General features: G+C 41.8%; 4 protein-coding genes across 4 annotated transcripts; all 4 read right to left on the bottom strand.

Moving 5' to 3' along the window:
* Nucleotides 1–3,059: 3,059 nt before the first annotated feature.
* On the bottom strand, nt 3,060–9,180 carry LOC145434045 (V-type proton ATPase subunit S1-like). Its single transcript, XM_080311326.1, has 9 exons — nt 8,972–9,180; nt 8,488–8,617; nt 8,353–8,421; nt 7,721–7,901; nt 7,285–7,373; nt 6,253–6,467; nt 6,122–6,193; nt 4,837–5,077; nt 3,060–3,627 (listed from the first exon to the last, which is right to left on the bottom strand). Exons 1-9 carry the CDS (start codon nt 9,058–9,060, stop codon nt 3,412–3,414), a joined length of 1,302 nt encoding a protein of 433 aa, XP_080167452.1. The 5' UTR covers nt 9,061–9,180; the 3' UTR covers nt 3,060–3,411.
* Nucleotides 9,181–9,780: 600 nt separating this feature from the next.
* On the bottom strand, nt 9,781–16,039 carry LOC145434041 (cell division cycle 5-like protein). Its single transcript, XM_080311320.1, has 6 exons — nt 15,891–16,039; nt 14,659–14,863; nt 14,459–14,597; nt 11,588–13,079; nt 10,877–11,108; nt 9,781–10,132 (listed from the first exon to the last, which is right to left on the bottom strand). Exons 1-6 carry the CDS (start codon nt 16,037–16,039, stop codon nt 9,983–9,985), a joined length of 2,367 nt encoding a protein of 788 aa, XP_080167446.1. The 3' UTR covers nt 9,781–9,982.
* A 28-nt stretch (nt 16,040–16,067) lies between these two features.
* LOC145434051 (uncharacterized) lies at nt 16,068–18,466 on the bottom strand. Its single transcript, XM_080311334.1, has 4 exons — nt 18,331–18,466; nt 17,696–17,756; nt 17,386–17,467; nt 16,068–16,856 (listed from the first exon to the last, which is right to left on the bottom strand). Exons 1-4 carry the CDS (start codon nt 18,432–18,434, stop codon nt 16,306–16,308), a joined length of 798 nt encoding a protein of 265 aa, XP_080167460.1. The 5' UTR covers nt 18,435–18,466; the 3' UTR covers nt 16,068–16,305.
* A 35-nt stretch (nt 18,467–18,501) lies between these two features.
* On the bottom strand, nt 18,502–27,080 carry LOC145434043 (uncharacterized). Its single transcript, XM_080311322.1, has 2 exons — nt 26,687–27,080; nt 18,502–20,783 (listed from the first exon to the last, which is right to left on the bottom strand). Exons 1-2 carry the CDS (start codon nt 26,874–26,876, stop codon nt 19,351–19,353), a joined length of 1,623 nt encoding a protein of 540 aa, XP_080167448.1. The 5' UTR covers nt 26,877–27,080; the 3' UTR covers nt 18,502–19,350.
* Between the last annotated feature and the right edge of the window lie 749 nt (nt 27,081–27,829).

Below are 27,829 nucleotides of genomic sequence, written 5' to 3'. Positions count from 1 at the left end.
GAATACGTGTGCAATAGACAGGCTTCGTGGTACGTCAGCCAACAAGGCCGCACGGCGTAGTTACGCCGGTCCGTCGAACGCAAGGGAACACGCAGCGAATTGTAAACGCAACCTTCTGGAGTCAGATTATACAACTATAACATCTACAAACATTCGCTCTGCGTTATATTGACCCTACCCAGCCAGAGTCATATCGGTCTCACCCTGTCCTATATCGTTAAGTTCATTTATTGTTGTTTCATGTGCCAATGATGTTTTCTTTACGGTTGGACAAATCAATAAATCTCTCTCTCTCTCGCCCACATGATCGTAGTTAGCGGGGAAGCTGGTGGAGGATGATAACTTCGAAAATACAGGGAACGGAATTATACATCGTAAAGTTATGTTATGTCACACGGATAAAAGACTATTTATGAGCCTAAATGCAGATCTACACCATCGGGTTGCACATCCGGTGGTGTTCAACCATTCATGGTCGCGACTCCATTTCTAATTCGAAAATGTTTTGTGGCCCTGCTCAGACTTACGACCTATTTTGGAAGCTGATTACGTTCAACATCTTCGCGAATCCCAGAATATAGACAAACAACCCCCAGGTTTAGAGCCAATAACTTTGACCATTAAAGCATCTAAATAGCCTAAACCAACTCTAGTAATATACCGTTCTCCTATAGCCTATTTGCAGAGGTGGTCAGTAACGAAGTACTTCTACTTTTGTGAAGTACTCAAGTAATTTTGCTCTACTTCTAATACTTACTCCAGTAGTACTAATTTTTGCTACTTCTACTTCTACTTCATAATATTTTGTGATCTACTTCCTTACTTTTCGTTATTTTCAGTTTGTCAAGTAGAAGTAGTTTAATCCTCCAATCAGGAAGATAGCCTGATGAATTTCGGGGCTGTTTTCACGGAGTATTAACATTGAATTTTCAGAAAAGTTGAATCACGCCCAGAATTTTCGTCGCGCTTCGCACACATGGGGTATGGAGTGACCAATATGATTTCACGAACGTATCGGTAAATATAATTTAAATAGCGGGTACGAGGTCCCGTTTACACCGCATTGTCGCCCATATGAAATCACATGATATATGGCCCATCATAACGCTTGAAACTGATGTTTCGAAATCTAGCATTGACTCATCATATCGTAGTGGCGTGTCCTAAACTGGAACAGTGCGCTCTGACTTTTTTTTAGCTTTAGACCTGTTTTAGCATACAACACTTGAAACGTTCTGGACTAAAGACATGAAATACATTTTCCGCTTTTAGAAGTAGTATTTATATTTCACTTTCAATTCCCAGTATCATACTTTGAGTTCTAATTAGTAGCAGTTCTTTTGTCTGCGGAACATACATGTTTAAGTATAAAAGCAAGTGCAGAAATACCTTTAATTTCCGGAAATAAAGCTACACAATATGATATTTTTACGATCCACCATATTTTTTATTAACGTTCACTAATCGCGCAAAGTGTCTACACCGTGTCCGATACAACTTCTCCGCATTGCTCTCCGACTAAACTACGGGCCTTATAATATGGGGGAGGGAGCCATACCGTGATATTTTCTAAAACGTGCTGTTCGAGTAAACAGAGGATTAATATCGTATTTCCATATCAATACTATCATTTTCATCCCATCAATGGTACGAACGCTTATGCTGTCGAAAATTGGATAGTTTCTGGTATGCATCACAATGAATCAAGCTCGGCACCTTTCGCATAGCTCAATTTGCAGCTTTTGACAATCAATGCGAACGAATTACGATCGTTTTCACAACTACTTACTTACTTGAGTAGATTTAAAGTAAGTCAATTCTACTTCTACTGCAAGTAGATTTGAGTTGCTTATGGAAGAAGTACCTCTACTCGTACTTGAGTAGATTTTTCCGTATCTACTTCAACTTCTACTTGAGTAGCTTTCTTGACTACTTTGACCACCTCTGCCTATTTATGATTACGATTAGACTTATTTCAAAAAATGATGGTTATTTTCAATAATATTTGATTGCATATCTTGCTAGGGTGGTGGTTCACATATTGAAATCCATGAGTGTGACACTAAATTGCGCGTAGCGCGAAGAAAAATTTCAAGTGACATAAATCTGCCTCAAAAATAATAATGTTATTATGCTGATTTACGAAAACATTTTGGTCCTGTTCCAAACCTTCAACATTCCTGACATTTGGGCAAAATTTAGAAAGTCCTCCCGGACGCAGTTGGAACACTGAAATTCCAGAATTATGGCAGCCCTACCATATGGACAATTTGTCTTTAGAAACGATGTTCACCAAATTTGGCTCAATTCCAATCAGTGGAAGCGGAGTTATATTGCCGTGGAAAAATCCGGATTATCAATAAAATAGTATTTACGGTGACCAATTCTTTAAGGTGTGCCCACCGTAAATACTATATATTATTCAAATGCAAACTTTTCCACGGCAATAACTCCGCTTCCACTGATTGGAGTTGAGCCAAATTTGGTGAACATCGTTTCTAATGACAACCCAACACTTTCGTGGGGTGAGCAGTTGAAATTTTAGGTAATTTATATTTATATAATAAATAGAAAACTTATTCTCCTGTAGCAATGCGGCTACTGGCTGGAATATAACCAAATTTGGTGTAGGCTTAAATTAGGTAACCTAATAATTTTATCGAATAGCCAGTACAATTTGAGGAAAAAAGTAATTTTTTAACACCCCTTAATGTTCATATTGTTCATTTATCATGTTACGGGGAATTATTGAGCCGCTGAAACATTTTGAAAAAAACAAATCGGAGGTTTCGCCCTTATACTCTAACCTACATTGTGGCGATCCGCCACTGGTTTCCAGTAATATATGACATCACGACAAGGCAACCACGGCCGTGTCCCGTTCCCTTTGCTATCCAGGCGTCTGACATCGGTGGGTACGTGACAATAGCAATTGTCACCTCTCGACACGATCATTTCAGCAGAAGCTGATACTAGACTGAGATTCCACAAGCGACACCAGCGGGACCCGTTCTATCTTGCTTGTCACCAGCTCCAAAATGCGTTAAAACAATCGGGACCACGGCAATCCATTTATTCACAAACCCAAACCACAGCTCATGAGACACGATTCAATGCACTGCGACAACAAAAACGGTGTATTGCCATAACTATTGCTAGAATAGAGATTTCAAATATATAACTATCATCGCTACAAAAAATGAATGACAGGTGAAGAAATTCTCAAGTCGACAACCGGGGCTTTTGGTCGTATCTGGCACAAAGCCCACAGCCACAGTTTGTCAATAGCAGTGTTCAACGCAGCCAAACGCGCGTTGAGTCACGCATGAAAACACAAACACAACATTTGCATATAACAGTATCATAGATCTGTAACAACGCCAATATCTCGCACAATAAATTCAGAGACACTCAGTTGCCTTCCTGGAGATTCACTGACAACGGTTTGCCGCGCGGGTCGTCGAATCTGTCCATGGTGGTGACGGCCGACATGAACATCATCCCGAAAGTGAAGATGGCCAGAAGCAGAAAACTGACGACGGTGCCCATCCAGATTGGTCCGCTCAAAAAGCCGGAGCAGTCCGACGCTCTCGAGAAGTTTGCGTTTACTATTCCAAACGGTTGCAGCTGTGACCACGTAATAAAATCAGAACCAGAGGTGGTCAAAGTAATCGGCATTGGTGCTTGAGTAGCAGTCTGAATTTCGACTCAATTACATGCAGAGGTAGAGATTTCTTAGACATGTCAAACTACTTCAAGTGAACGCAAAAGATGAACCTCATACAAGTTCTCAAGTAGAAGTAACTAGAGGTAGACCGATTATCGAAATGGCTGATATTTAGAGCTTTCCCGATTATTGATATCGGCCTATGAAGGCCAATGAAGGCCGATATTTTGTATTTAAAAATAATTCAAAAATATTGGAAATTCAATGCTCCGTGTTCTCAATCTCAAGAAATCGACGACTCAAAGGGTGATATGCGACAGGTTTACCCTTGCAGGACCATTTTAACTGAGCATGCAGAGAAACTATGCTTCCTGCATTACAATCTACCTTTTCTGAACTGATCCGGAATCCTGTATCATGATTTACTTTTTGGCTATTCCAAATTTTCAACGTATGTGCACAATTAAGCGATAATTCTTTTCAATTTCAGTTTTCTCGTTTGTTGTTCACCTTTCTGTGGCATAAAAAAATGCCATCTTGCCTAATATATAATATTTTTGGTGAAATTGTTCTCTGCTCCTTCAATATTAATATCGGCCTATGATATCGGTTATCGGCCTTGTGAGTGTACCGATATATCGGTATCAGCCTGTAAAAATCAATATTTGTCGACCTCTAGAAGTAACACCATAAATTTCTACTCAATTATAAATTGAAATAGCAATATCCAAGGCATGTAATGACTACTGCAAGTGGAATCAGAACACGATGGTCTTTAACGTACTCAAGTGAGCAGTTTCAAAAGGTAGATTTGGTCGAGGGGACGAATGCATTTAGCTGATATTCGGAAGTGACTACTTACGAGATTGCAGGGAGCATCTTTGCGAGTAATGTAATACGACCAACGACATTACAAATAAGTGTAATATTCAAAAATATAGTCCGTTGCAGTGATACAGGAGACATTTTGATCAGTTGTTCAACTCGTAACAGTGATACAAACTTATCCTAAAGCTACTTTCTACAAAATCCAAAGTGTCAAAACATATCGACAGGAGTAAGTAATGCAAGTTGAAAAACCTACTAGAGCACCAAAGAAGGTACTCCAAAGAAGCAAAATTAATTACTAACCACGCCTGGTTAGCATTGGAAACAGCTGGGAGACATACCTGGATACTCTCAAATTCCAGCTTCTGCGTATTGGTACTGTCCTTTGGATCCTTCCAAGTCATAGCCGGCGGCTTTTTGCAAACCCACGACCAGTTGGAAGGAGCGGAGTAGGCGTAGCCGTCGCTTATCCTCAATTTGTAGGACTTGTCTGAAGCGCTGATGCTGTGGTTGAGAACCGCGGAGCTAATGTTCCACCACGTCACGGCCGACGCCTTCGACAGTACTTTGACGAACTGCAGTCTGCAAGACAGGTTATATTCTAATTTTCATCACTTGTAAGTGAATGACCGGAAGGGCTGACTAAAGTTGCAGACGCGGATTTTCCACATACCAAAGCTTTGGCTAAAACCCACAGCCAGTTGTAGCGGTAGATTACTGTCGTTTTGGGAATAAATCCTATCTTACTTTGTGTCGTGCAAGCAGACGTGGTGAGCGATGAGATATACTTCTACTTTTTTGGAGTACCATACTCAAGTAGGTTCTGTCTACTTGCACTACTAACTCAAGGGGACATGGTTTCAGACTACTTCCACTTCTGCTTGAACAGAGTTTTTGGCATAACTACTTTGTTTATCAATTGGGATTTTGAAAAGTAGAGAAGTAATTTGGGGATAAGTCTGCATCATTTTTATGGATGGAGTCGTCAGAAGAGAGAGAGATAAGATACGAATTTTAGGTAAGGTCATCTAATCTGCACCACCATTATTTCCACGCTATCCGTGGATGCTGGGCGCCTAGCGGGATGTTCGCGGATACGAGTTTTCGAAGGCTTTGGTCTGACCCGGTCGAGGATTGAACCCACGACCTACCGATCAACAAGCCGGACGCATCACTATTATGCCATCTCGCTCGGTGAAACCGCATGAAAGAGACCCTGTATCACGGTAACTGAATTACAGTCCAAGACTACACCTAATAGTAGTGTCAGTAGATATTTTGCGTTGTCCGCTTACGAAGTTACATCATGTAATTTCTATGGTAGCCACCTCCGCTGCACTGCTGAAAGTATGCGTCTGAACGACCGAATCCACTTTTTGAAACTACTTACTCTAAGAACTTTTTCAGTTTTGGAAAATGCTTCTTCTGCCTGCAATTGATTATTAATTTACAGCACTACTTCTACTTCTACTATCCGCCGTAAAAACCACAATCAACTATATAGCGGATCGCATCATAACATGCGGAAACCTCAAACAACAAAGAAGATAGCACAGTGCGCAGCTCTATCCAAAGATCATTGTGCATCCTCTGGCATTTACAACCACGTTTCAAACAACATCTTACCCCAACTTCACGACCGACTGACTCTGACCGACTGACGCAGATCCATTACCAACTTTGAAACTCAAGTCGATGCTGAATAAAACGTACAGATAAGACATGCCCACCCCCAGCACATGCTCTTCTACACCAACCTGGCATTATCGCTGGATTCGCTGCAAAAGCCCCGTTCCACTTTCGGCTCAACGAGACTGTAGACACTTGCACCGTGAGTCAATGAAAGGTTGGTGTAGGACAAGAAAATGCAAGTCTGCCAGTGAACAAACTGCTGCGCGGCAGGCGCGAACGACTCCGTGACGGCGAGAAGCTGCCGCCCGTGATGAGAGTCACCTTCCTCGTACACGTGAAGCTAGAAATTGGTTTAAAGACATAACCACGAGTGCAGACATAGAATACTGTTCCGTCAGCGATGGAATCTGTGCCCATACCGAAAAAATATTTTCCGATATTTGTGGGTCCCCAAGTACCGCATTTCCATCCAAAAAATGGCCACAAAAAAAGAATGATATTTTGAATAATTTTTTTAGTTAATCCTCGGTGCCAATAATGCTGGTCGAAGGCGGGTCTCAAACTTTTCCGAGGAATATTTCCTGCATTTGGTTTGGCGCATATATTAGTGAACTGATTCATATAAAATGGGAATCAATCAATAAGTCAAATCAATAAAGGTGAGAATTATGAGAAACAAGGGGAATCACATATAACACATGCTGCATACAATTGTGCTTTCACAAATGCGTGGTGGCGGTTTCACGTTATATCTCACACTCTGATCAAGTTAAAATCTTTGAGACCTTATTATAAGGATAACGATTGCTCATGAACTATTCAAAACATGCAGGGATGCAGATCAACCGAGATACCGTAAAATGAACTGTGATGATACCTCTCAAATATTATACAGTTTTTAGGTGGATTGAGTATCAAGACCAAATAAATGATGAAGAAACTTGATTAATGATTGATCCCAAATATAAGGCAAGCCCGCATGATAGGAAAGGCGAAGGTGTACAAGAGTATAAGTTGAGAGTGCCACTTCTAACCGGAAACGTACAGTTGGCAATGAATATTTCCATTACTATTTGTATATCTTTAATGTGTGGACAGATAAATTAGACAAATTTTGCAGCAATCTCACCAAGGAATAACGGAGGAACACATTTTACCTGCGGCTGTGGTGGCGATTTGGCAACAAGTACAGCAACAAATTTTTCATTTGCCTTCATCTTCAACAAGTCTTCGTTGATGATCTCATCTAAAAATAGCTGCACCTAAACCTTCGACTAATTGTGACTGTACGAAACGTCAAGTACCCTGGGGGTTCAATTTAGAGTTGAGTATTATAGTACCGTCTATCATAATGTCAGAACAGCAATAATGACTCGACCAAAATGAAAATGATGCCCATTACAATTTTTAAACCATGATTATTTCGCAGTGCTTTTGTGACAATCGTGTAGGCTGACTACTACTTGGCAAAGCCCAGTATTCCATGAACATTTTCCAATTTGTGAACATGTTTTTCGGTGTTAGGTTATAGCCGACCAAGGTGTATCGCCACTGTCAAATATTTGTGAAACAAATCGAGGGTCCCGTACTTACCAATCAACATTATTGATCTTCGCGTACTCTCAGCCGAGCCACGGTCGATTCTTCCAACCTCCACCACTGAAACGACAGATTCGCCACCAAAGTCCTCTGTGAATCGGTTTTGCAAAAAAGCCGGGACTGAACTTGCTATCACAGCAGGCATGACCAGTGATGTATGATGAGTCAATGTGGCCTAAAAACGTGTGATACAGACACAAATTTGAATTATTTACCACTTTACTCTGCTATAGGCAAAAATTATTGCATAGCAGTTTCTACGAGTTTCCATAATGTATTTTCATGTTAGGCCAAAGCAAGTGCTACGGTGCAACAATTCTTCATTCAGTGTGTGTCAGTCCCTTTGCCATATAGCCTTGTTCAGCATAAGTATACACATTTGCATTTGTATATTTGTCGGACCGAATACCCAATTCTCTCAATCTCTATCGCCGTGCCTAATCTAATTATGGCAACAATGTGCCCCTATGACAGCATGTAACTGCGATCCGAAATCAGGAAACAATTTGATCCAAACCATAATAAAAACTTATAACTGGAAACATGGTTCCCTGCGGGTAATTTGATAGCTGCATATAATAGGAATTTCCACGCAATTACAGCCAGCGAAATTGCAAATATCTCACTTTTAGGTGATGGAAGGCTTTCCCTTCTCCAGATGCGTGTCGACTCGTTGCCAAATCAACCTGATCCAGCTGATATGAAAATGAAATTGCTCAATATGATATATATGATATTGTTGAGAATTGAGAATGCCAAACCTCGTCCGTTACATAAACTTTCACCGTGCCGGGATGCGATGAGCGCAAGCATTCGAAATACGAGCTCTCGGTAAAGACAGAGATCGGTTCTCCCGGATAAACTGAGATATTTGGTGTACATTCACTTCGCCTGTAACGGAAAAACGCAAGTACCTCACTCTCATTGATATATAATCGTATTCATATTGTAGACAGTAGACACACAAGATAAACATAACAAAATACGGTGTAAGAATCAACTGCACAATTTATGGTCATTACTCATTAGAATATGTTTATATATTTAGTCAATAATCACTTAATCAGCAGGCAATCAAAATCGCAAATGCCAATAATATTATCAACCAGTCTTTTAAACTTGGATTCACGCCTTTTCTATAACAAATCAAACTCATTAGAGATGAATGGAATATTGATTTTTCGGAGCAAAATCTGGTAATTTTCATTAAATGATGCACTCCTATTCGTTTTCGATATTACTCACTTTATATTCGTCCACAGAACGACGGGTACGTACTGACCGGCAGAACATAGTGGAATGAGTAGAGAGATTGCTAACGCAATGTATATCATATCGTATTCTTGACAGCAACAGGAATCGAAGTCAACTGAACTAGTTCTGTTCTGTTCACACGAATCACACCAAAGTCCCCAGCTCCACCTATTTGATGTCCCGAGCCAACACAGCGCAGATTCAGCCCGGCAGTCAGATGATCATAGGTCAAAAGTTACTGCTGTCAATCACCAACTTCAAGGAGCCATATCATTTTTTCGAAATTTCATATTTGTTTTCGCTAGTTTCGTTTTCTGAGGCTACTTGGAATTTGGATAATGCATCGTACAATGATGTGGATAAGGTTCAATCAATACGACAGCTGCTTCGCCTGCGACAGATCTTCGATATTGGAGAACTACATCTTGTCGTTACATTAACACTGTTGCCCTACCTCGCCCAGACATTGCTTCATTGATCATTTGCTACCATCGTTTAATTTTTCTTTCATTTCATTTTTTTTAACTACCGTAACATTTTTATAGCCAGACTGTTTAGAGTCAAGTGTACCTGTTTGATGCTGGTGTGATCAGACTAGATGACCGTCACGGTCTTATCGATCATTCCTATCTAATACCGAATACCGTGGATGCATATTTTCTGTACCACAACCACTGCCGTGTGTTATGTATTTTGGTTTGACGAAAATAAAGACTCTCTCTCTTACAGCAAACATGTTATCTCTTGAAATTCGGCGACAGATCGACTAGCAACGACTACAGAAACAGATCACACTCCTGTTTTCGCAAATCTCATCTTGTATTTAACATTTTTTATTAAACGTGTTGCAGAAATATTTCGAATAGCAGCAGCATTTTCCAGATATTCTCACGACTCTGACACGAGCACAAACCAGAACTTCTCGCATTCGCTACCGGGTGTGCAGAGGACGTAATAGGACTAAAACCAAATCAATCAGAATTTGCCGAATGAACAATTTGATCAGCCCGCATTGTCAAGTGCATCTCTCTGTCGAATAACTTCCAAATATCGTTTCTGGAGTTCTCCTTCTCGCTTCAGTTGAGCGTTGTAATCGCGTTCAATGATTTGCATTCTCTTGGGTATCGCTCCCATTTCAGATTTATGCAATTCCTTTAAAAGATACAAGACGAGACGGACAATGAAAGCAATGCACATACGGTAATATTGCACCTTAAAAAATTATATTGCAGCTATCCACTACACATGACGTCTACCTATAGTACCATGTTGTCCAATTACCAATCCGAATTACACTGAATTCCAATCTCCGCTTGACTACCAAAATATCGATAGTCAGCAAACGAAAAACACATTCTTTTTCGTAGCGCACACTGGCGATGCACAGGAAACTGAATATAAGTTGGTAAATCACACCGATTCGTCAGTCTACATTTGTCGCAAATGTAAATTGATAATTTAGAAAGCTGTGATAGCAATGAAGAGAGCAGGACCTTGGCAATTCTCTCGTTTTCCACTTCTATGTTGAATAGTTTTGACACACGACCTATTTGACTAATGAAATCGAGCAGTGATCCAAGCCACGACTTTCAGAGGTAAAGCTGCCTTTGAATTATAGCAAAGAGTATGCGGCCCCTCGACTAAATCCACTTAGTAGTGTGCTTCTCAGGCCTTCATATTCTCCATCCACTGAATCACTTTTGACATGTTTTGTAAATCCCTAGTTCTACTTGTGATTGGGCACAAATTTACAGCATTATGTCTACTTCTACTGGAGTATCAATGCTGACTAGTGTGACCACATACAAAGACTGCAAGCAGCACAAAAATTATCCTGGCCAATCTCTGTTAATCAGCAAAAAGCGCGTCGCTAAATGTCAAACTTGTTAAACACACCTGAAACGTGCGGCAGCTGATTGTCGAATTGTCAAGATCGTCGGAGAGCTCGGCGCACTGCTTTATCAGCGCCGCGCTTCTGGTCTGGTAGCCCAGCGTCAGCACCTTAAGCTTCTTCTCAATCTTGCCGGCACGCCGTGCCTCTCTTGTCATTTCGGCACGGTGAGCCTCCAGCCGCTGCTCCAATGATTCAATCCTGTCTTTCTTATTGGCCAGGTTGGCCCGTGTGTACCTAGCAGAGACAGACACGGATTTTAATTTAGTAAGAATACTGGATTGGCGATGTGGGGCAGGTTTGTAGGCACAATTATTTTCACATGGAATTGGATTCTGATTAGGATCAAACAAGCTTTAGCCATTACTGGATTCGAACTCGGATGGCGAATTAAAAGGGGCACTTCACCTCAATATGATGTGGTCTCAAATTAAAGATGTAAGTGTGAAAAAGATTTTGGCAGCAGCCATTTTCCTCAGAAATCTCCATACTCCAACTTCAACGATAAGATTTTCGCAAAAAATACCATCCTGTAATCAATCTGTGTGGTATCAACTGTGGAATGGCACTGGTCGTAAAGATCTTTTAGCTGCAGTTCGAGAAAGGTGACTTTCTGAGGAAAATGGCTACTACCAATTTGCTTTTCACCCATCATATTGAGAGCCAGTGTAGTAGATTCCCATTTGAAAATATCAAAGTCCCACTCATCCCATTACCTGTTCTCCGATGGCAGGTACAGCACCTGGCTGTAGCAATCACGCCACACCTTCGCGTACGCCTCCCTCGTAATCTCCCCGTGTCCCATCTTCTCCTTCACCAACGCCATCTCCTCCCTCAGCAGCTCGTCCGCGGCGGCCAGCTCCTCCTCTGAATACCGCTCGTAAGCGCGCCGGGCCAGGTACTGTTTGTGCGACGCCGGATTGGCCGCTTTCTTGCCTTTGCCAGGTACCTGATTCACTGCAGCGTGGTTGAGCGCGTCGTAATGCAACATTGCGATCATCTCTTTCTTTATCTCCTCTTCTGCGAGTTGTACGGGGGTCATGTTTGCGATTGTCTTGGCCGTGAGTGGACGCAGGACACTTTCGTTAATCAGCGTCGGCCTTGGGAGGTCTCTCTTCACAGCCGCATGCCGTTTTTCCAATTCTATCAGTCGAGCGCGTTCTAGTTTTTCCAAGCGTTCGTTCTCAATGTCGGCCGCATCCTGGACAAGATCAGCATGGACTTGTTTCTCATCACCTTTTGACGCATCGTCTTGATTCATGTCCTCTGGGAGTACGATTTCAAAATCGTTTTTTGGCGCTGGCAATGATGTTAACGATGCTTTTAAGCTTTGTCTTTCTTCTAAACTGCCGTATGGAGTAGCGCTACCGTCCGGCCCATCAAGATTGATGTTTAGCTTGTCCCGGACCGGAGTCACCCCAGTGGATGCTTGGAATTGAGACGGCGTCATCATAGGCGTGGCACCACTTTTATCGCCAGGTGTTTGAAATGGCGTCGCTATCACGGTGTTTGGCGTCTGAAGCTCGGTCTTCTGCGGCGTGATCCCGCTAAAATCGCTTTCCGATACTTCTGCATTTATGCCGCCTTTCAGCGGTGTGTCCACGTTGGTCAACGCCATGATGTTCTGCGCTTCTCGCATCACCGTGTCTACCGCGTTCATTGGAGTGCGCGGCGTTCTCAAACCAGCCGCGTTGGGCGTGACGCTGTAATCGGCCAGCAGCGCGTCTGAAGCGGCATTGCCCTCGTCCACGACTTGCTTGGCGTTTTCTGAAGCCTGCCCGAGCTTGACCACCTCCTCTAGTTCCGCGTCTGAAATCTGCGGGGCGGGCAACACTAATTTCGACCTCTTTTTCACCGGCTCCAGTGGTTTCTCGAGCAGCGAAGTCAGGTCCTTGTCTTTCATCTTCTGCTTGTCCTTGCGTCTGGCGCGCGCCTCCTGCTCTTGTTTGCTGAGGCCGTCGAGGTGGTCTTGGCGTACGCGTCGGAACTTGTTCTCGGGGTCAAATGTCTCCTGGGAGGTGTCGTGAAAACCGGGTGCCGGGACCTTCTGGAAGGGTATCTCTTCGTTGTAGTCGACACCGCGCTTCTTGCGGCGTTTCTTGCGTAGCCTGATGCCGGCCGCTCGCAGTTCGCGACGTTTTTGGAGTGACGCCAGGCGCCGAGCTTCCTCCAGCTGCTTTTCACGGGCCTTGCGCTTGGCTTTTTTACCTGGAACGTAGAAATACAGAATACATTTTACAAGAGTATTTCCGCAGACTGGCCAGTTAAGCAAGGTCATCATTAGGGCGATTTCTTCTGACATATCAAAATGACATGGTGTTATGGTCAACGTACCACAGTATCCTAACTAGAATAAGACTGCTTGGGCATTGTGTGGTTCTTATATCAAGAAGCGCATGATGAAAAATTGTGATGTCGACAATATTGTCAAAATGAAACAACACGGTGCGTCAACAGTGTATGGGCAACTTCAGTGTTGTCAGCCAACAACTGCTGCTATTGAACGTTCTTTCTCCATTCTTGTCAAGCTACTTAGTAAGGACAGACGCTTTCTACCGGAGAATGTAAGAAAGTATCTTTTGTTGTACTGCAACAAATATTAATTATTTCTACCATAATATGTGATGTAACTACTGGAATTCTTCATGCAAAAATTTGTCAGTTTTCAAGTCAAAACACGGTTTTCAGGCCAAACTACTTCATAAAGCCAGACATTTCCAACAAGAAATGAAGATAAGTAGTCGAATTTTAACATTATGAGCGAAAACACCTAATTTGCTTAGGCGAGTTCAAAATTAAGTTTGTTAAGGTCAAAAAATGTCAAAATTTCGATTTCTTAGGTCTAAATCGTCTGTTTTTTAGGTTAAAAAAATCGCCCTAGTCATCATATATTTGTTGAAGGTATCTCATTATCGACATGGTCAAGCACAATAATTCGAGTACTCAAATCGAAATCGAGGGCCTATTTTTATGATTTCTATGTTTTCGATTGAAAAAATTATACGCTCCTTGCCAACAGGAGGAAGTATGCACAAAAAATAGCCATTTGACACTATCTTCCCACTGTGGGAGCGTTAAAACCCAGAGGAGCTGCACAACACCATGCGAAACAAGTGGTGTGAGGCTGCACAATGTCCGCATGTCCACGAAAACGGCATTTACGTGGAGGTTGACCTTACGTGTCGCCTCGGAGAGCTATGTGATATCAGTGGTATCAGATTGGAAATTGTTTGTGATTGAACGTGACTGGCGGTATGAATGTATTTAAACTCCTTGCGTCTTTTTACTGTTGCAAAGTAGAAGGTAATAATGAGTTATGCACAAATTCTCGACTTAATGCCTGATACTTGACTCGGAATCAAATTACTCATACTCATTTGTGCTTAGCTCTAATATTATGAGGAAGAAGATAATTGACCAGCATCGTAACACAAAATAACTTGACATTCGACGTTCCTGAATTTGTTCCTGTGAATATTCACTGTGCACTTGTACACTACTTTTTAATGCCGTGGTTAGCACAACGAATCCCGTGTATCAGTCAGCAATGAAGTGTGTGGAAGACAGACACTTGCACAATGCATTACCTTGAGTATTGGCAAGCCTAGCACGAGCCTCACTCAGCATTTCAAGTTCGTCTTCGTCCATATCGATTGGATCTGGCCTGGCAGGCTTCGTTTCTGGAGCCGGATCGATTTCACCGGGTTTGAGTTTTCTCGGATCGTCCTGCCGATAAACACGCCTACAATTGCTACGCGTTCAGAAATAGAAAAGATTATCTTCTCACATGACCGTCATCATCTTCGTCTTCTTTTCTGGCCGCCTTATCCAGCAGATATTCGTAATGCTCAAGACACTGTGCCGCCGTTCTGCCGACAATGGGAGCGATGGTTCGCCACTGGGTCGGCATCAGCTTTGCCAAATGGAGCAGTTTCTCTTCTTCTTCCCGAGACCACTCCGTCTTTTTGATGCTCGGGTCCAGCCATTCGTACCTACGCAATATTGTCAAATATTTCAGAGGGAGACTGGTCCTCGATTTCTGATTAAATGTAATTACACACGAGGCGGTCAAAGTAATCATCGCTGGTACTCGAGTACAAGTTGAAATAACAACTTAAATTTCAACTCAATTATACGTAGACTGAGCGATATACGAGACATGTCAAAACCACTGCAAGTAGACTTGAACCAGAAATCTCATACTTTTAGCAGTCAACCGAAGACGACTACTTTTAGAATTGCAGGATGCATCTTCATGGCCAACTCAAAACAACTGATGGCCCTACAAATTGATTTTCAAAAACATATTGATTAACCGCGATACAAATCAACTCATAAAAGTGATGTAAACATAGCCTTAAACTATCTTCGTACTTTGAGCTATCGGAACTAAACTAGGATCTGGTTGTGTTGATCTGTTGCGGGATTGAGTAGCCTAGTATCGTCACGACGTCACGCCTCACGATTGATTAAAAGATGTGGTCTAGCACACGAGTAGCGACAGGTCGTCAATTAAAAGATGACACCACGATGTCGAACGTGCCATGTCATTATGACTTCAGTTCAAAAAGCACTGTAACATCTATGTGCCATTTTTGAATATATAGACATTATATTATGGGCACCAAGATAGCAATCTATTTCATTGATACGGTAGGCTAGTTTTGTTGACATGCTACATCATTTCAATGTCTTAGAGATTATGTTTTACTGAAAATATGTACGGCATTTTGTAAAATGACCCCCAATAGGTGTATTGAAGTAGGACAGAAGAAAAATTTTCTCAACGTAAATTTTGCCAGAGGGACACCAAAAACTGCCTATATTTTCAAAGTTTTTTCTCATGTAATCACATTGTAGGACTGTGCTCTTACCAGACATATTTGAGGGTTAGTACAATGTAATCAATTTTTTGTAGTAGACCCACTATTCATGGCATGAAGTAACAAACTTGCAAGTCATTATTCTATAACCCCTGTCACTGCTACACAAGAGTCGACAAACATTTCAAGGACTTACCAACGTGCTTTACATTGTTTTGCCGATTTACGATGCAAGAGCGATGCAATACGAGACCACTGATTCAGGCCATACTTCATAACTGCGGCTTTCAAGATTTCATCTTCCGTATTGCGCCAAACGCCTCCCTTGATTGTAATGCGAGGCATTGTACCGGCCTAGTATACTAAGTTACGCCTATAAAAAGCGAACAATGTCGTAAAAGGTTCCAATTGGAAGTTGTTGAACTAGAATATAAATAAAGATAGAGCAAATGAATTTTACACAAATTAGAACACCGATTATAAAAGATAATAGATTTCCTTACAAACATAATGGGACAAGAGTGATAGAACTTGATAGATACCAGTCATAAAACAGCTGGAAGCACATTATTCCTTAAAAAACACACATCATGAAGTCACAACAGCTGCGGTCATTGCAATAAAATTTCCCTAATTCGATTAGAGAGCCCTAATATTGGGTCAGCACATTGGCGAGATACAATCATGTCATTAATCTCAGGCAGTTTAACAAGGGATTGACAGGGCACTGTCTCTTCAGTATAAGAATAGGAAGTAGCTTTTTCATCGCGTTCAAAAGATGGATCATTGTGAAATATCCGTTTCATTTTATGTTCCAGCATATCAATCACATCACCAACATGTTTGGAAATCTCTGAGTATTCAACTGCCAAGGATGCCTCACGTCGCTCACTGGCCTGTAGATGCTGTTGCTTTGCAATCCTAGAGGGTGAAACTTCGCCTTTAACATCCTTTCCTTCCAATTTCAAACTTTTGTATGGTATGGTAGCATGCTGACCGTCTTTTCCGGTTGACGAGGAATCAATTTTGCTGCATTTTGGAATGTTCCATTGGTTCTCGGATGATAAAGTGCGCTTCACTGGTATTTGACTTTTGATATCATATTGCGATAAAGGTGTGGTTTCCTCCTTCCGATTACTTCTACGAAATTTTATTTCCCTTCCTGTTGCAAAAAGATAAGTTAGCGACATAGAGAGCATGTGGAGGCACTTTGCACAACGTTCTAGGACAACTTTTAAGCGCATGTTCAACATATTTTAAAGGATCGAATGGAGACATCTTTTCACAAAAAACTATTTTTGAAAGATCACAGTTTAATAGGCTATTATGCCAAGCGGAAACGGTAATAACTTTGAATATAGGAATGGAGGAGTATGCCTGCGTAGCATAACTTTTCAAAATTTTTATTTCTACCTCTTAATGCAGATCACAAAGATCATTCAGGGTCAGATCCATATACAACACGAGGTGCCAGACTGTCACTTATTTTGATCGAGTGTGACTTTGAATGACAACATCTTGACCGCTTTTCCTGTAGGCCTACCAACAAGAGGGTCAAGTTAATGCAGGGTCATGTAACACAAAATTTCATGGAAAACAAACTAGAATATATTAAGTTAGAGTTGATTAACGCGCTCGCATCAGGAAAACATCACGAAATTTAAACGCAAATATTCTCAAATTGATCTTACCACATGCGATTACATGGCTTGGTTCATCTTTCCTACATCTCTTGGGGTTTAGAGAGCTTCTTTCAGCAACATAAAAACTTTCCTAAAAAGTATTCAGCAATTCAGCATTCCAGGAGAACTGTATTATTTTTAAAGAACAAGCGATTGTATACTAGTTTGATGCTTATGATTGATTCAAGAAATATTTTTTCAAACTAAGGCCTCTGACTACAGTTGCCACATATTAGCCCATATTATATACGAAAACCACAGTCAGACTTGCATAGACTCAGCAATCTATAAATATAGGCTGCTATTGAGCTCAACCTACCAGAGAACTGTTTTCAAGATCTCTCTTCCTTCCAACGACAGATTCTTTGCCGTGAGTGAGTCTATTAGAGTGTACAAATTTTCAATTCAATTAAACAAGCCATGGCGGATACACAAATTAGGCAGCTAAGGAACATAGTTCTACCATATTGGGATGCATTTACTTTTGAGACATCGGTAAAATTGTCTAGGGAGTGATCAAAGTAATTTGTAACCCAGAAATAAGACTTAAATCTGTTATTCCACAATCTAAAGAACTATAGGTGCACAATAATATATTATAATACAGTAGCAAATGCATGGCTGTCACTGATATAGGTGGGGACTGCATCAATACTCTATAACTAAACACCGCTAACAATGTCAAAACAGGAAGACTATTCCCAGTACAACATTTGTCAAATGCAACGTAGATGTTCAAAGTACTGCATTATTTGTATCGCAAAGAGCTGTGAAATCGTAATATTTACAGAAGCTTAATGAATCTGTAACTGCCTTCTTCTATACCCATGAAAAGTTTTCCTAAATAGAGTATCCAAATACAAACGAAGCATCGGACATTGGACCACATTGGATTAATTGAAGATTTTCTCAGTCCTGTGATACCATAATTTCCATACATTATAAAACGCTTACCCTTCCACACTGCAAGATTCGGGCACTTCATTTCCAAACTTGTCATCACATCGGGCATCATTTGTCCTTTCCACTCGGCTCACTAGCCCAATATTTTTATCCATGCACAAAAAATTCCACTTAAATCCTGCTCTGCCACACACTTACACCAGCATATTTGATACAGAAACGCTGCGCATAAGCAAGAAAATTATTTACAATATTGTATTACACGGTCCAGCATGAAATGAGATTGTTTCTCAGAGACAACGTATATCAAAAATGAAATGATCACAAGCATAAAGGCACATGCAATCTCATCACACAGTAGGCTAATCTTAAAGGCTGGTTGAAAAATTCCTATACGGCATTCCAGATTTGTCAACGAACAGCTACAAGTAATCCATACATAATCATCAATGCACAGGACTATAGATCAAACAGTCATCCAATGCGCAAAATATATCGTTGGAAGCGATCCAACAAGATTTCATAGCAGAGAGTTCCTATCTGCATGGATTAAAGATTTCATAGCATACCATTCACAACATTACTTGTACAGATTTACAAGAGCACAATCAAACAAGATGGAAACATCAATGTATAGACGATTCGGGTAGTAATTATTCGATATGTAGTTATTATGGTCGATAGCACAAACTTGTACCATGCAATATTTTGAAGTTACCAGAGGTAATTTTAAACATAGAACCGAACCAATGCATATGGCAACTATCGCTAGATTCGTTTTGTATCAAATTTCTAGCAAATAACGGAGTTAATGTAGAACACATATGTAACGGGTGTAAAACCACCGGCAACGGTATCAGATTTATTACTGTACATGTGTGCATAAAAAGTCAGTCAAATGATAGGCCTACACTACCGTATACCCGTACTATCTATACAATTGTCTGGCCAAGATCACAGAAAAATAATACAACAAATATTACAATGTTCAGAAGATTACACATAAAATTCACCTTTACCTGTACATGATATGTTACAATGTGCATGAAAATCCATGAAAAGTGATAAAAGTTAGTCTGAAAGAAGACTCCGCATCTGATTGGAGATAACCGATATTGGATCAGGATCCATGATCATGCGACCAGATTCAGTAGTCATTGGAGGAGCTTCAGTCTCGAGGATTTCAACGAGACGTGAATGTAGATCTGAGACAAGAGTATCCTTGACCATTGCTGGTACAGGATCAACTTTTACCTCTTCTGGGAGGCCAATGCTGATAATATCCTGTAGCTTACGATGAAGACTACCAATATCGGCAAATTTTTCGGTTTCATTCGAATGGGGTAGGTCACTACCAATAGATTGTTGCTTGAAATCCATGAACGTATCATGACCTGTATCATCAATTTCAGTTTTCGGTTGAATTGTACCGTCGAAGATCCCTTGCAGTTTACAGGCTAGATCTGAGATGAAACTTGGCATATTCTCAGATTTACCATCAGTTGACCTTACAGGGTCTTGTACAGTACATTTCTCCTTGTCATCCACTTCCATAGAACTATCACACATAGTGACAGTGTCAATGGCTCCATCCAAAATTCCTTGAATCTTGTTATGCAAGCATTCAATCGGGGCTAAATTAACGGGGCTCACATCACATGGCTTAACTTTGTCGTCTTCCACAGATTCAGCAAGCTTCTCCGATTCGACTGATTCAGGGAATTTATCGATTACATCTTTGCCATCCAGGATACTTTGTAATTTGAAGGTCAAGCCATCCATAACAGTTTCATTGGTCTCGGCATTTTTTGCACTAGCAGTGGTAAATGCTATGGTATTTGACGGTGAAAGTATGTCATTAACAGCTTTCCTTATTTCAAGTAAAGGGTCGTTACCCTCACTTTCGAGCATATCAAAGCAATCATCGGGTGTTTTTGATGGTGAGGCAGTTCTCTTGTGATATTTTTCAGCGTTTTTCAGCCCGGTAGTTTGTGCTTTGGTTCCATTAGTGACACACGGGATGTCACACACACACTCACTAACGGCAGTGCATAATTCATTGGCCTTGCACACTTGACTCAAATCTATCTCTTCCGCATCAAATTCCTCGCCGCTATGAATACAGAAAAAATCCATGTCTTCGATTTCGTTCGAGCTTTTGCAACACAGCTTTGTGCAATCACTTGATGCTTCGTAAGATACATACGATTCACAATCTTTGTCTTCAACGACATCCCACGAATGTTCAGCATTCGCATCAATGCAGGTTTCAAGTTTTCCATAGGACAGAATGTTTCTCTTTAATTTATTGCTATCATGCACAAATTTTACCTTAGACAAAGCTGTACGTGTAGTCAGGTCAGACTTTTCAGCTTTGATTTTCAGATCCGCTATTACCGTGAGAGCGCGTTGCATTCCTGTGTCCTCCTTCTGTTCTTTCGACTGCTTGAGGTGTGCACTGCATTCGGCTAATCTAGCTTTTACTTCCGCCAGTGTCATTTGTTACCAAAGGGAAGTCAGCCACGAAATTTCCAGCCACGAAATCTCAAATTCGCAACTAAAGCATCCCAGCAGAAATATCACATGAGTCGAACATATCGCAGGATCAAACGTTCAGGCCAAGCCACATGCAGAAGCCACGAAATCCCACCATTTTTCTAAACATCTATCCACTGCAAAATAACAACCCTATTCAGTAGTTTTCAGCCCTGGGCCCAAATCGTACGTTGGGACAGTGTCCAAAATGCACCCTATCTGACCAGCACCAACTTCCTCGAAACTGAAATTTAGTGTGAAACCCTTTCTGAAAACCCCGAAATCGTTTCGCTCCGACAGTTATGACCCTATACGGGTGGCCTCAAGTACCCTAGTCACCCACCTAGAAAATTTCAACAATATTGTACGTTGGGACAGTGTCCAAAATGCACCCTATCTGACCAGCCCCAACTTCCTCGAAACTGAAATTTAGTGTGAAACCCTTTCTGAAAACCCCGAAATCGTTTCGCTCCGACAGTTATGACCCTATACGGGTGGCCTCAAGTACCCTAGTCACCCACCTAGAAAATTTCAACAATATTGTACGTTGGGACAGTGTCCAAAATGCACCCTATCTGACCAGCCCCAACTTCCTCGAAACTGAAATTTAGTGTGAAACCCTTTCTGAAAACCCCGAAATCGTTTCGCTCCGACAGTTATGACCCTATACGGGTGGCCTCAAGTACCCTAGTCACCCACCTAGAAATTTTCAACAATATCGTACGTAGGGACAGTGTCCAAAATGCACCCTATCTGACCAGCCCCAACTTCCTCGAAACTGAAATTTAGTGTGAAACCCTTTCTGAAAACCCCGAAATCGTTTCGCTCCGACAGTTATGACCCTATACGGGGGGCTTCAAGTAACCTAGTCACCAACCTAGAAATTTTCAACAATATCGTACGTTGGGACAGTGTCCAAAATGCACCCTATCTGACCAGCCCCAACTTCCTCGAAACTGAAATTTAGTGTGAAACCCTTTCTGAAAACCCCGAAATCGTTTCGCTCCGACAGTTATGACCCTATACGGGTGGCCTCAAGTACCCTAGTCACCCACCTAGAAAATTTCAACAATATTGTACGTTGGGACAGTGTCCAAAATGCACCCTATCTGACCAGCCCCAACTTCCTCGAAACTGAAATTTAGTGTGAAACCCTTTCTGAAAACCCCGAAATCGTTTCGCTCCGACAGTTATGACCCTATACGGGTGGCCTCAAGTACCCTAGTCACCCACCTAGAAATTTTCAACAATATTGTACGTTGGGACAGTGTCCAAAATGCACCCTATCTGACCAGCCCCAATTTCCTCGAAACTGAAATTTAGTGTGAAACCCTTTCTGAAAACCCCGAAATCGTTTCGCTCCGACAGTTATGACCCTATACGGGTGACCTCAAGTACCCTAGTCACCCACCTAGAAATTTTCAACAATATCGTACGTTGGGACAGTGTCCAAAATGCACCCTATCTGACCAGCCCCAATTTCCACAAAACTGAAATTGAGCGTAAAACTATAGAATGTAAACATGGAATGGCAGCGACCGATTTTGAAGCTTCGTTCCGCTTCGCTGAGGCTGTATTTCAGAATTGTTTTGCGTAAGCGACTGTAGGATTTCTGGCAATCCAAAAGTTATCTTCCAAGCACAGGATTTACTGAGTCTGGTCTTGATCGAAAGCTACTGTTGCACTGATTCCAAAAATATAAATTGAAATATGGTCAGGTACTAGACTTAGACGAAAAATCGCTTTGAACATTCGAAATGCGCATTGTTCAGAACAATCGGATAATCGCAAAACGATGACCATAACAACGACCCGTTGTGGGTCTCCGATTGTGCGGACAATGCCGATGTTTCAGACTTGGAGGGCTGCAAAATCGGTCGTTGCCATTCCATGTTTACATTCTTAAAACCCCGAAATTGTTTCGCTCCCACATCCAAGAACCTTCTAGTTCTAGTTGCTGATTTTGAAAATTGAGTAGTTGTAATTCTAGTTCCAGTTGTTGATTTTGCAAATTGGAGTAGGCCTAGTTCTTGTTTTAGTTACAGATATCAAAAAGTGAGTACACTAATCCACAAGCCTTCGCTAATTTTCAGTGAGTCACAAACACAAAAGTCTACCACATTACACAATAACTATCCCAGCAAACACCCGATATCCCATGGATTTACTGGTATGTCCACAATTGTTCCAACTCGTCCCACCTCCCAAGGTTAGTTACTGAGGACTTGCTCAGTTTGTCACAAATTGGACGTCCAGTTATGTAACTCCAGGTGACTTCCAGTGGAAGAAATTTTTAGAATCTTCCTATTCCCGTCACCAATGAATATTCCAGAGGATGTCATGGTAGTCAGTCATCTGGATGCCACGTACATGGGAGTTCATCAGGATGCCCCTACTTGGATATCGTTTTCATGAAGTCCAGCTGGCTTGTTCAAAATAAAGACTCTCTCTCTCTCTCTCTCTGTTCAAAATGGCATATTATCATTATTCATCCGCACGTGGGATGCACATGCACATCTCGCGGACGAAATCGTAAGACATATATGCTATATAGCCATTAATTGGTGTACTGTTTTTTTTTAAAAATATATCGCAATCCTGCTTTGTATTGATTTAATGAAATTGTTAATAAGCTGAACTATAGACCCTGCGTTGTTTCCCTCGCATTTGACAGAAATTTGGTTTCGTTCACTGACCGGGGGCCGCTGGGAAGTCTACAATAGATTGCTAGAGTGGATCGCCCATGAATATCCAGCGTGAAGTGGTTGGTAATCTGATAGCCGACTGGTACGAAAGCTCCCAGCGCGGCGGTCGTAAAACAGCCCTTTTCAGGGCTACCTTGTCACAAACAGCCCTTTTCAGGGCTACATTTTCATAAACAGCCCTTTTCAGGGCTACCTTTTCACTAACAGCCCTTTTCAGGGCTAATTTTTGGTGGCAAAGTTGCAAGCCTTCCCGTGGCGCCACTGTTGCGCTCTCTCAGCATAGGGTTACCCAAGAGGATTTGTACTACTTTTTGACTTTTTTGAAAGTGTCCTCGAAGGACGCTCAAATGTCCTCTTTTTTTTGGTTAAATATAGGGTAAAATTCGACTGAAATATAGTAAGTAAGCACTGAAGTAACGATCCGGCGGCTATTTCGGAAGCTGATGGCCGGAAAGTTAACCTTGTTTGAAAAAGTGTCCTCTTTTCAGATTTCCAAAATATGGTAACCCTATCTCAGCAGAGCAACCGATTGCAACGTTTGTTCAATTTTATCGCATTGCAACCTTATGTTTTTATTGTTGACGAATAAAATTTAAAGCAAAGTCAGGTTTCGCCTACGTTAAATTGGGGTTTCACAGGCAATTAAGGACGATTAATAGAAAAGCATATAGGTATCGAGCTTCTTTTCAAGATCCAACGTCGTAGTCAGTGCCAAGACTTAGTCAGTAGGCCCTATGACAATTAGGAGGAGAGGATGTAGTGTAGCCCAACTCTGGAGGAGAAATGGTGTATTCGCCCCTGGGTGAAATACGTGATAGTGAAGGTCAGTGGCGTAGCAGCGACTTGGTGGTGGCAAAATGAGGCTGCACAGTGCACACAACAGCCGGCTAAAAGCAGCGTATAAATGGTAGTCTTTTAGTTGGCGACCAGAGAGCTCAAATTTATTCAACTGGTGTTAATCAGAAGTTAGCATCGCACTGGTGTATTGAACTGATAAAATTGCCAATATACCAATGATGATGATGATGAAAACACAAATTAAAATGTGAGCTTAACAATGGAACCACTCCGAACTAGCCGTCAAGACCGATTGTTCCGAACAACTCAAAATTCAAACTCAAAAAATAATTTCGTGGGGTGACGAAGTCCGACATATTTTTATTAATAGATCGCGACGACGAAACTTCATCAGAAAACGTAGAGCAAAATTTTATCTGCTTAAGGTTGAAAAGCATTGCGACCGAATGTACGAACTGTTTCATAATGAGTTTTACCAGATTATGAGGCTGGAAATGTTTTGTAAATTAACACGATAAGAACGGGCACTGTCCCAACGTACGATATTGTTGAAAATTTCTAGGTGGGTGACTAGGGTACTTGAGGTCACCCGTATAGGGTCATAACTGTCGGAGCGAAACGATTTCGGGGTTTTCAGAAAGGGTTTCACACTAAATTTCAGTTTCGAGGAAATTGGGGCTGGTCAGATAGGGTGCATTTTGGACACTGTCCCAACGTACAATATTGTTGAAAATTTCTAGGTGGGTGACTAGGGTACTTGAGGCCACCCGTATAGGGTCATAACTGTCGGAGCGAAACGATTTCGGGGTTTTCAGAAAGGGTTTCACACTAAATTTCAGTTTCGAGGAAGTTGGGGCTGGTCAGATAGGGTGCATTTTGGACACTGTCCCTACGTACGATATTGTTGAAAATTTCTAGGTGGGTGACTAGGGTACTTGAGGCCACCCGTATAGGGTCATAACTGTCGGAGCGAAACGATTTCGGGGTTTTCAGAAAGGGTTTCACACTAAATTTCAGTTTCGAGGAAGTTGGGGCTGGTCAAATAGGGTGCATTTTGGACACTGTCCCAACGTACGATATTGTTGAAAATTTCTAGGTTGGTGACTAGGTTACTTGAGGCCCCCCGTATAGGGTCATAACTGTCGGAGCGAAACGATTTCGGGGTTTTCAGAAAGGGTTTCACACTAAATTTCAGTTTCGAGGAAGTTGGGGCTGGTCAGATAGGGTGCATTTTGGACACTGTCCCTACGTACGATATTGTTGAAAATTTCTTGGTGGGTGACTAGAATACTAGAGGCCACCCGTATAGGGTCATAACTGTCGGAGCGAAACGATTTCGGGGTTTTCAGAAAGGGTTTCACACTAAATTTCAGTTTTGAAGAAATTGGGGCTGGTCAGATAAGGTGCATTTTGGACACTGTCCCTACGTACGATATTGTTGAAAATTTCTTGGTGGGTGACTAGAATACTAGAGGCCACCCGTATAGGGTCATAACTGTCGGAGCGAAACGATTTCGGGGTTTTCAGAAAGGGTTTCACACTAAATTTCAGTTTTGAAGAAATTGGGGCTGGTCAGATAGGGTGCATTTTGGACACTGTCCCAACGTACAATATTGTTGAAAATTTCTAGGTGGGTGACTAGGGTACTTGAGGCCACCCGTATAGGGTCATAACTGTCGGAGCGAAACGATTTCGGGGTTTTCAGAAAGGGTTTCACACTAAATTTCAGTTTCGAGGAAGTTGGGGCTGGTCAGATAGGGTGCATTTTGGACACTGTCCCAACGTACAATATTGTTGAAAATTTCTAGGTGGGTGACTAGGGTACTTGAGGCCACCCGTATAGGGTCATAACTGTCGGAGCGAAACGATTTCGGGGTTTTCAGAAAGGGTTTCACACTAAATTTCAGTTTCGAGGAAGTTGGGGCTGGTCAGATAGGGTGCATTTTGGACACTGTCCCAACGTACGATATTGTTGAAAATTTCTAGGTTGGTGACTAGGTTACTTGAGGCCACCCGTATAGGGTCATAACTGTCGGAGCGAAACGATTTCGGGGTTTTCAGAAAGGGTTTCACACTAAATTTCAGTTTCGAGGAAGTTGGGGCTGGTCAGATAGGGTGCATTTTGGACACTGTCCCAACGTACGATTTGGGCCCAGGGCTGAAAACTACTGAATAGGGTTGTTATTTTGCAGTGGATAGATGTTTAGAAAAATGGTGGGATTTCGTGGCTTCTGCATGTGGCTTGGCCTGAACGTTTGATCCTGCGATATGTTCGACTCATGTGATATTTCTGCTGGGATGCTTTAGTTGCGAATTTGCGATTTCGTGGCTGGAAATTTCGTGGCTGACTTCCCTTTGGTTCATTTGTTGCTTCATTACCATTGACGTGGTTGCTTCTTTTATGCTATCTACTTGATCAAGAAGATAGTTCTCTCGAGACGTCATGTAATTTTTATGCTTAGCGAATGCGGATCGTATTTCTTCTTTGAGAAGCCGAATGTCTGAGTTCAGCTCGGAGAGAAGGGAACTGCTTTTGGCAAAATGATCTTCACTCAACATATTGGTGATGGCGGCCTGGCGGGTGGGATAAATCGATACGGCAGTGAAAAATCACTCGACTTGTCACAATAAATTATATATATTTTGACAAAAAACCTACCGGTACCACAATTGCTCAGGCAAGGCAGTCTGGCAGCCAATCGTGATGGTGACTATTGATATCGACCGTGCGGAAGACAAACGACATGAAAGATCAGCTCAGTAATCATTCATTATCCGTATCGCGGTGATTGGAATAGAAAAGACAAACCCGCGGAACCGGATATTTGTTCATCACAAAACGACAGGGATGTCTAGCAGAGAGGTACAGACTATAGATAACTAACCTCCGTAGGTTGTTGCCCATGTCATCAATATTTTTCTAATTACATTTGCCAATGCATTTAAGTTTGTTATTAAGTATTTTTTCAATTGTGGTGTACTGAAGCCACCGGATTCCAATTTCATACAGAACATAGAACCATCAATCAATCAATCAGGTTTATTTTTATTTTCATCGTTTCAAAGATTACCAGAGAACCCGGCCCTTGGAGAACCCGGCCCTACCAACTCGGCCCTCGGAGAACCCGGCCCTTGGAGAGCCCGGCCCTCGACGAACTCGAAATTTTGTATATCAAGCACGCGTGGTCTACTTGTGGTATTCATGGCGTTTTTCGAGTACTCTGGACCTCGGTGAATGCGGCCCTCGAACAATTTTGAATTAAAAATGCATTAAATGTGATATGATTCTCAGGTAGGGAACAATCACGTGCCGTGGTAGATCTCCCAGTGCGAGAGCCTGATATCGAAGAATCTACCACGCATGCTACCGGTTCACCATGATTGTTTGCCAGGGAACTCGGCACTTGGAGTTTGATGCCGCAGCTTTGCAGCATGTGGCCTAATATCCCACCCCGGCAACCCTAATATCCCACCTCCGGCAACCCTAATATCCCACCCCCGGCAACCCTAAT

This window comes from Botryllus schlosseri, chromosome 2, assembly GCF_051294905.1.
Source record: "Botryllus schlosseri isolate E-star chromosome 2, Bs_hap1, whole genome shotgun sequence".
In the NCBI taxonomy this organism is placed as follows: domain Eukaryota; kingdom Metazoa; phylum Chordata; class Ascidiacea; order Stolidobranchia; family Styelidae; genus Botryllus; species Botryllus schlosseri.
This window is presented reverse-complemented; position numbering and strand designations above follow the sequence as displayed.

Excerpts from the sequence above, each read along its gene's own strand:
- LOC145434043 (XM_080311322.1), bottom strand. The coding sequence starts at position 26,876 with ATGTTGAGTGAAGATCATTTTGCCAAAAGCAGTTCCCTTCTCTCCGAG. Across the intron at positions 20,784-26,686 it reads CACGTCAATGGTAATGAAGC|AACAAATGACACTGGCGGAA; the intron begins AACAAATGAACC and ends CTTCCCTTTGGT.
- LOC145434045 (XM_080311326.1), bottom strand. The coding sequence starts at position 9,060 with ATGATATACATTGCGTTAGCAATCTCTCTACTCATTCCACTATGTTCT. Across the intron at positions 6,468-7,284 it reads AATCGCCACCACAGCCGCAG|CTTCACGTGTACGAGGAAGG; the intron begins GTAAAATGTGTT and ends ACCAATTTCTAG. Across the intron at positions 5,078-6,121 it reads CAGTCGGTCGTGAAGTTGGG|ACTGCAGTTCGTCAAAGTAC; the intron begins GTAAGATGTTGT and ends CCTGTCTTGCAG.
- LOC145434041 (XM_080311320.1), bottom strand. The coding sequence starts at position 16,039 with ATGCCTCGCATTACAATCAAGGGAGGCGTTTGGCGCAATACGGAAGAT. Across the intron at positions 14,598-14,658 it reads ACGAAGATGATGACGGTCAT|GACGATCCGAGAAAACTCAA; the intron begins GTGAGAAGATAA and ends GTTTATCGGCAG. Across the intron at positions 10,133-10,876 it reads TCAGCTGCCGCACGTTTCAG|GAATTGCATAAATCTGAAAT; the intron begins GTGTGTTTAACA and ends TATCTTTTAAAG.
- LOC145434051 (XM_080311334.1), bottom strand. The coding sequence starts at position 18,434 with ATGGATAAAAATATTGGGCTAGTGAGCCGAGTGGAAAGGACAAATGAT. Across the intron at positions 17,757-18,330 it reads GAATCTTGCAGTGTGGAAGG|ACTCACTCACGGCAAAGAAT; the intron begins GTAAGCGTTTTA and ends ACACTCTAATAG. Across the intron at positions 16,857-17,385 it reads AAGCCATGTAATCGCATGTG|GAAGGGAAATAAAATTTCGT; the intron begins GTAAGATCAATT and ends TTTTTGCAACAG.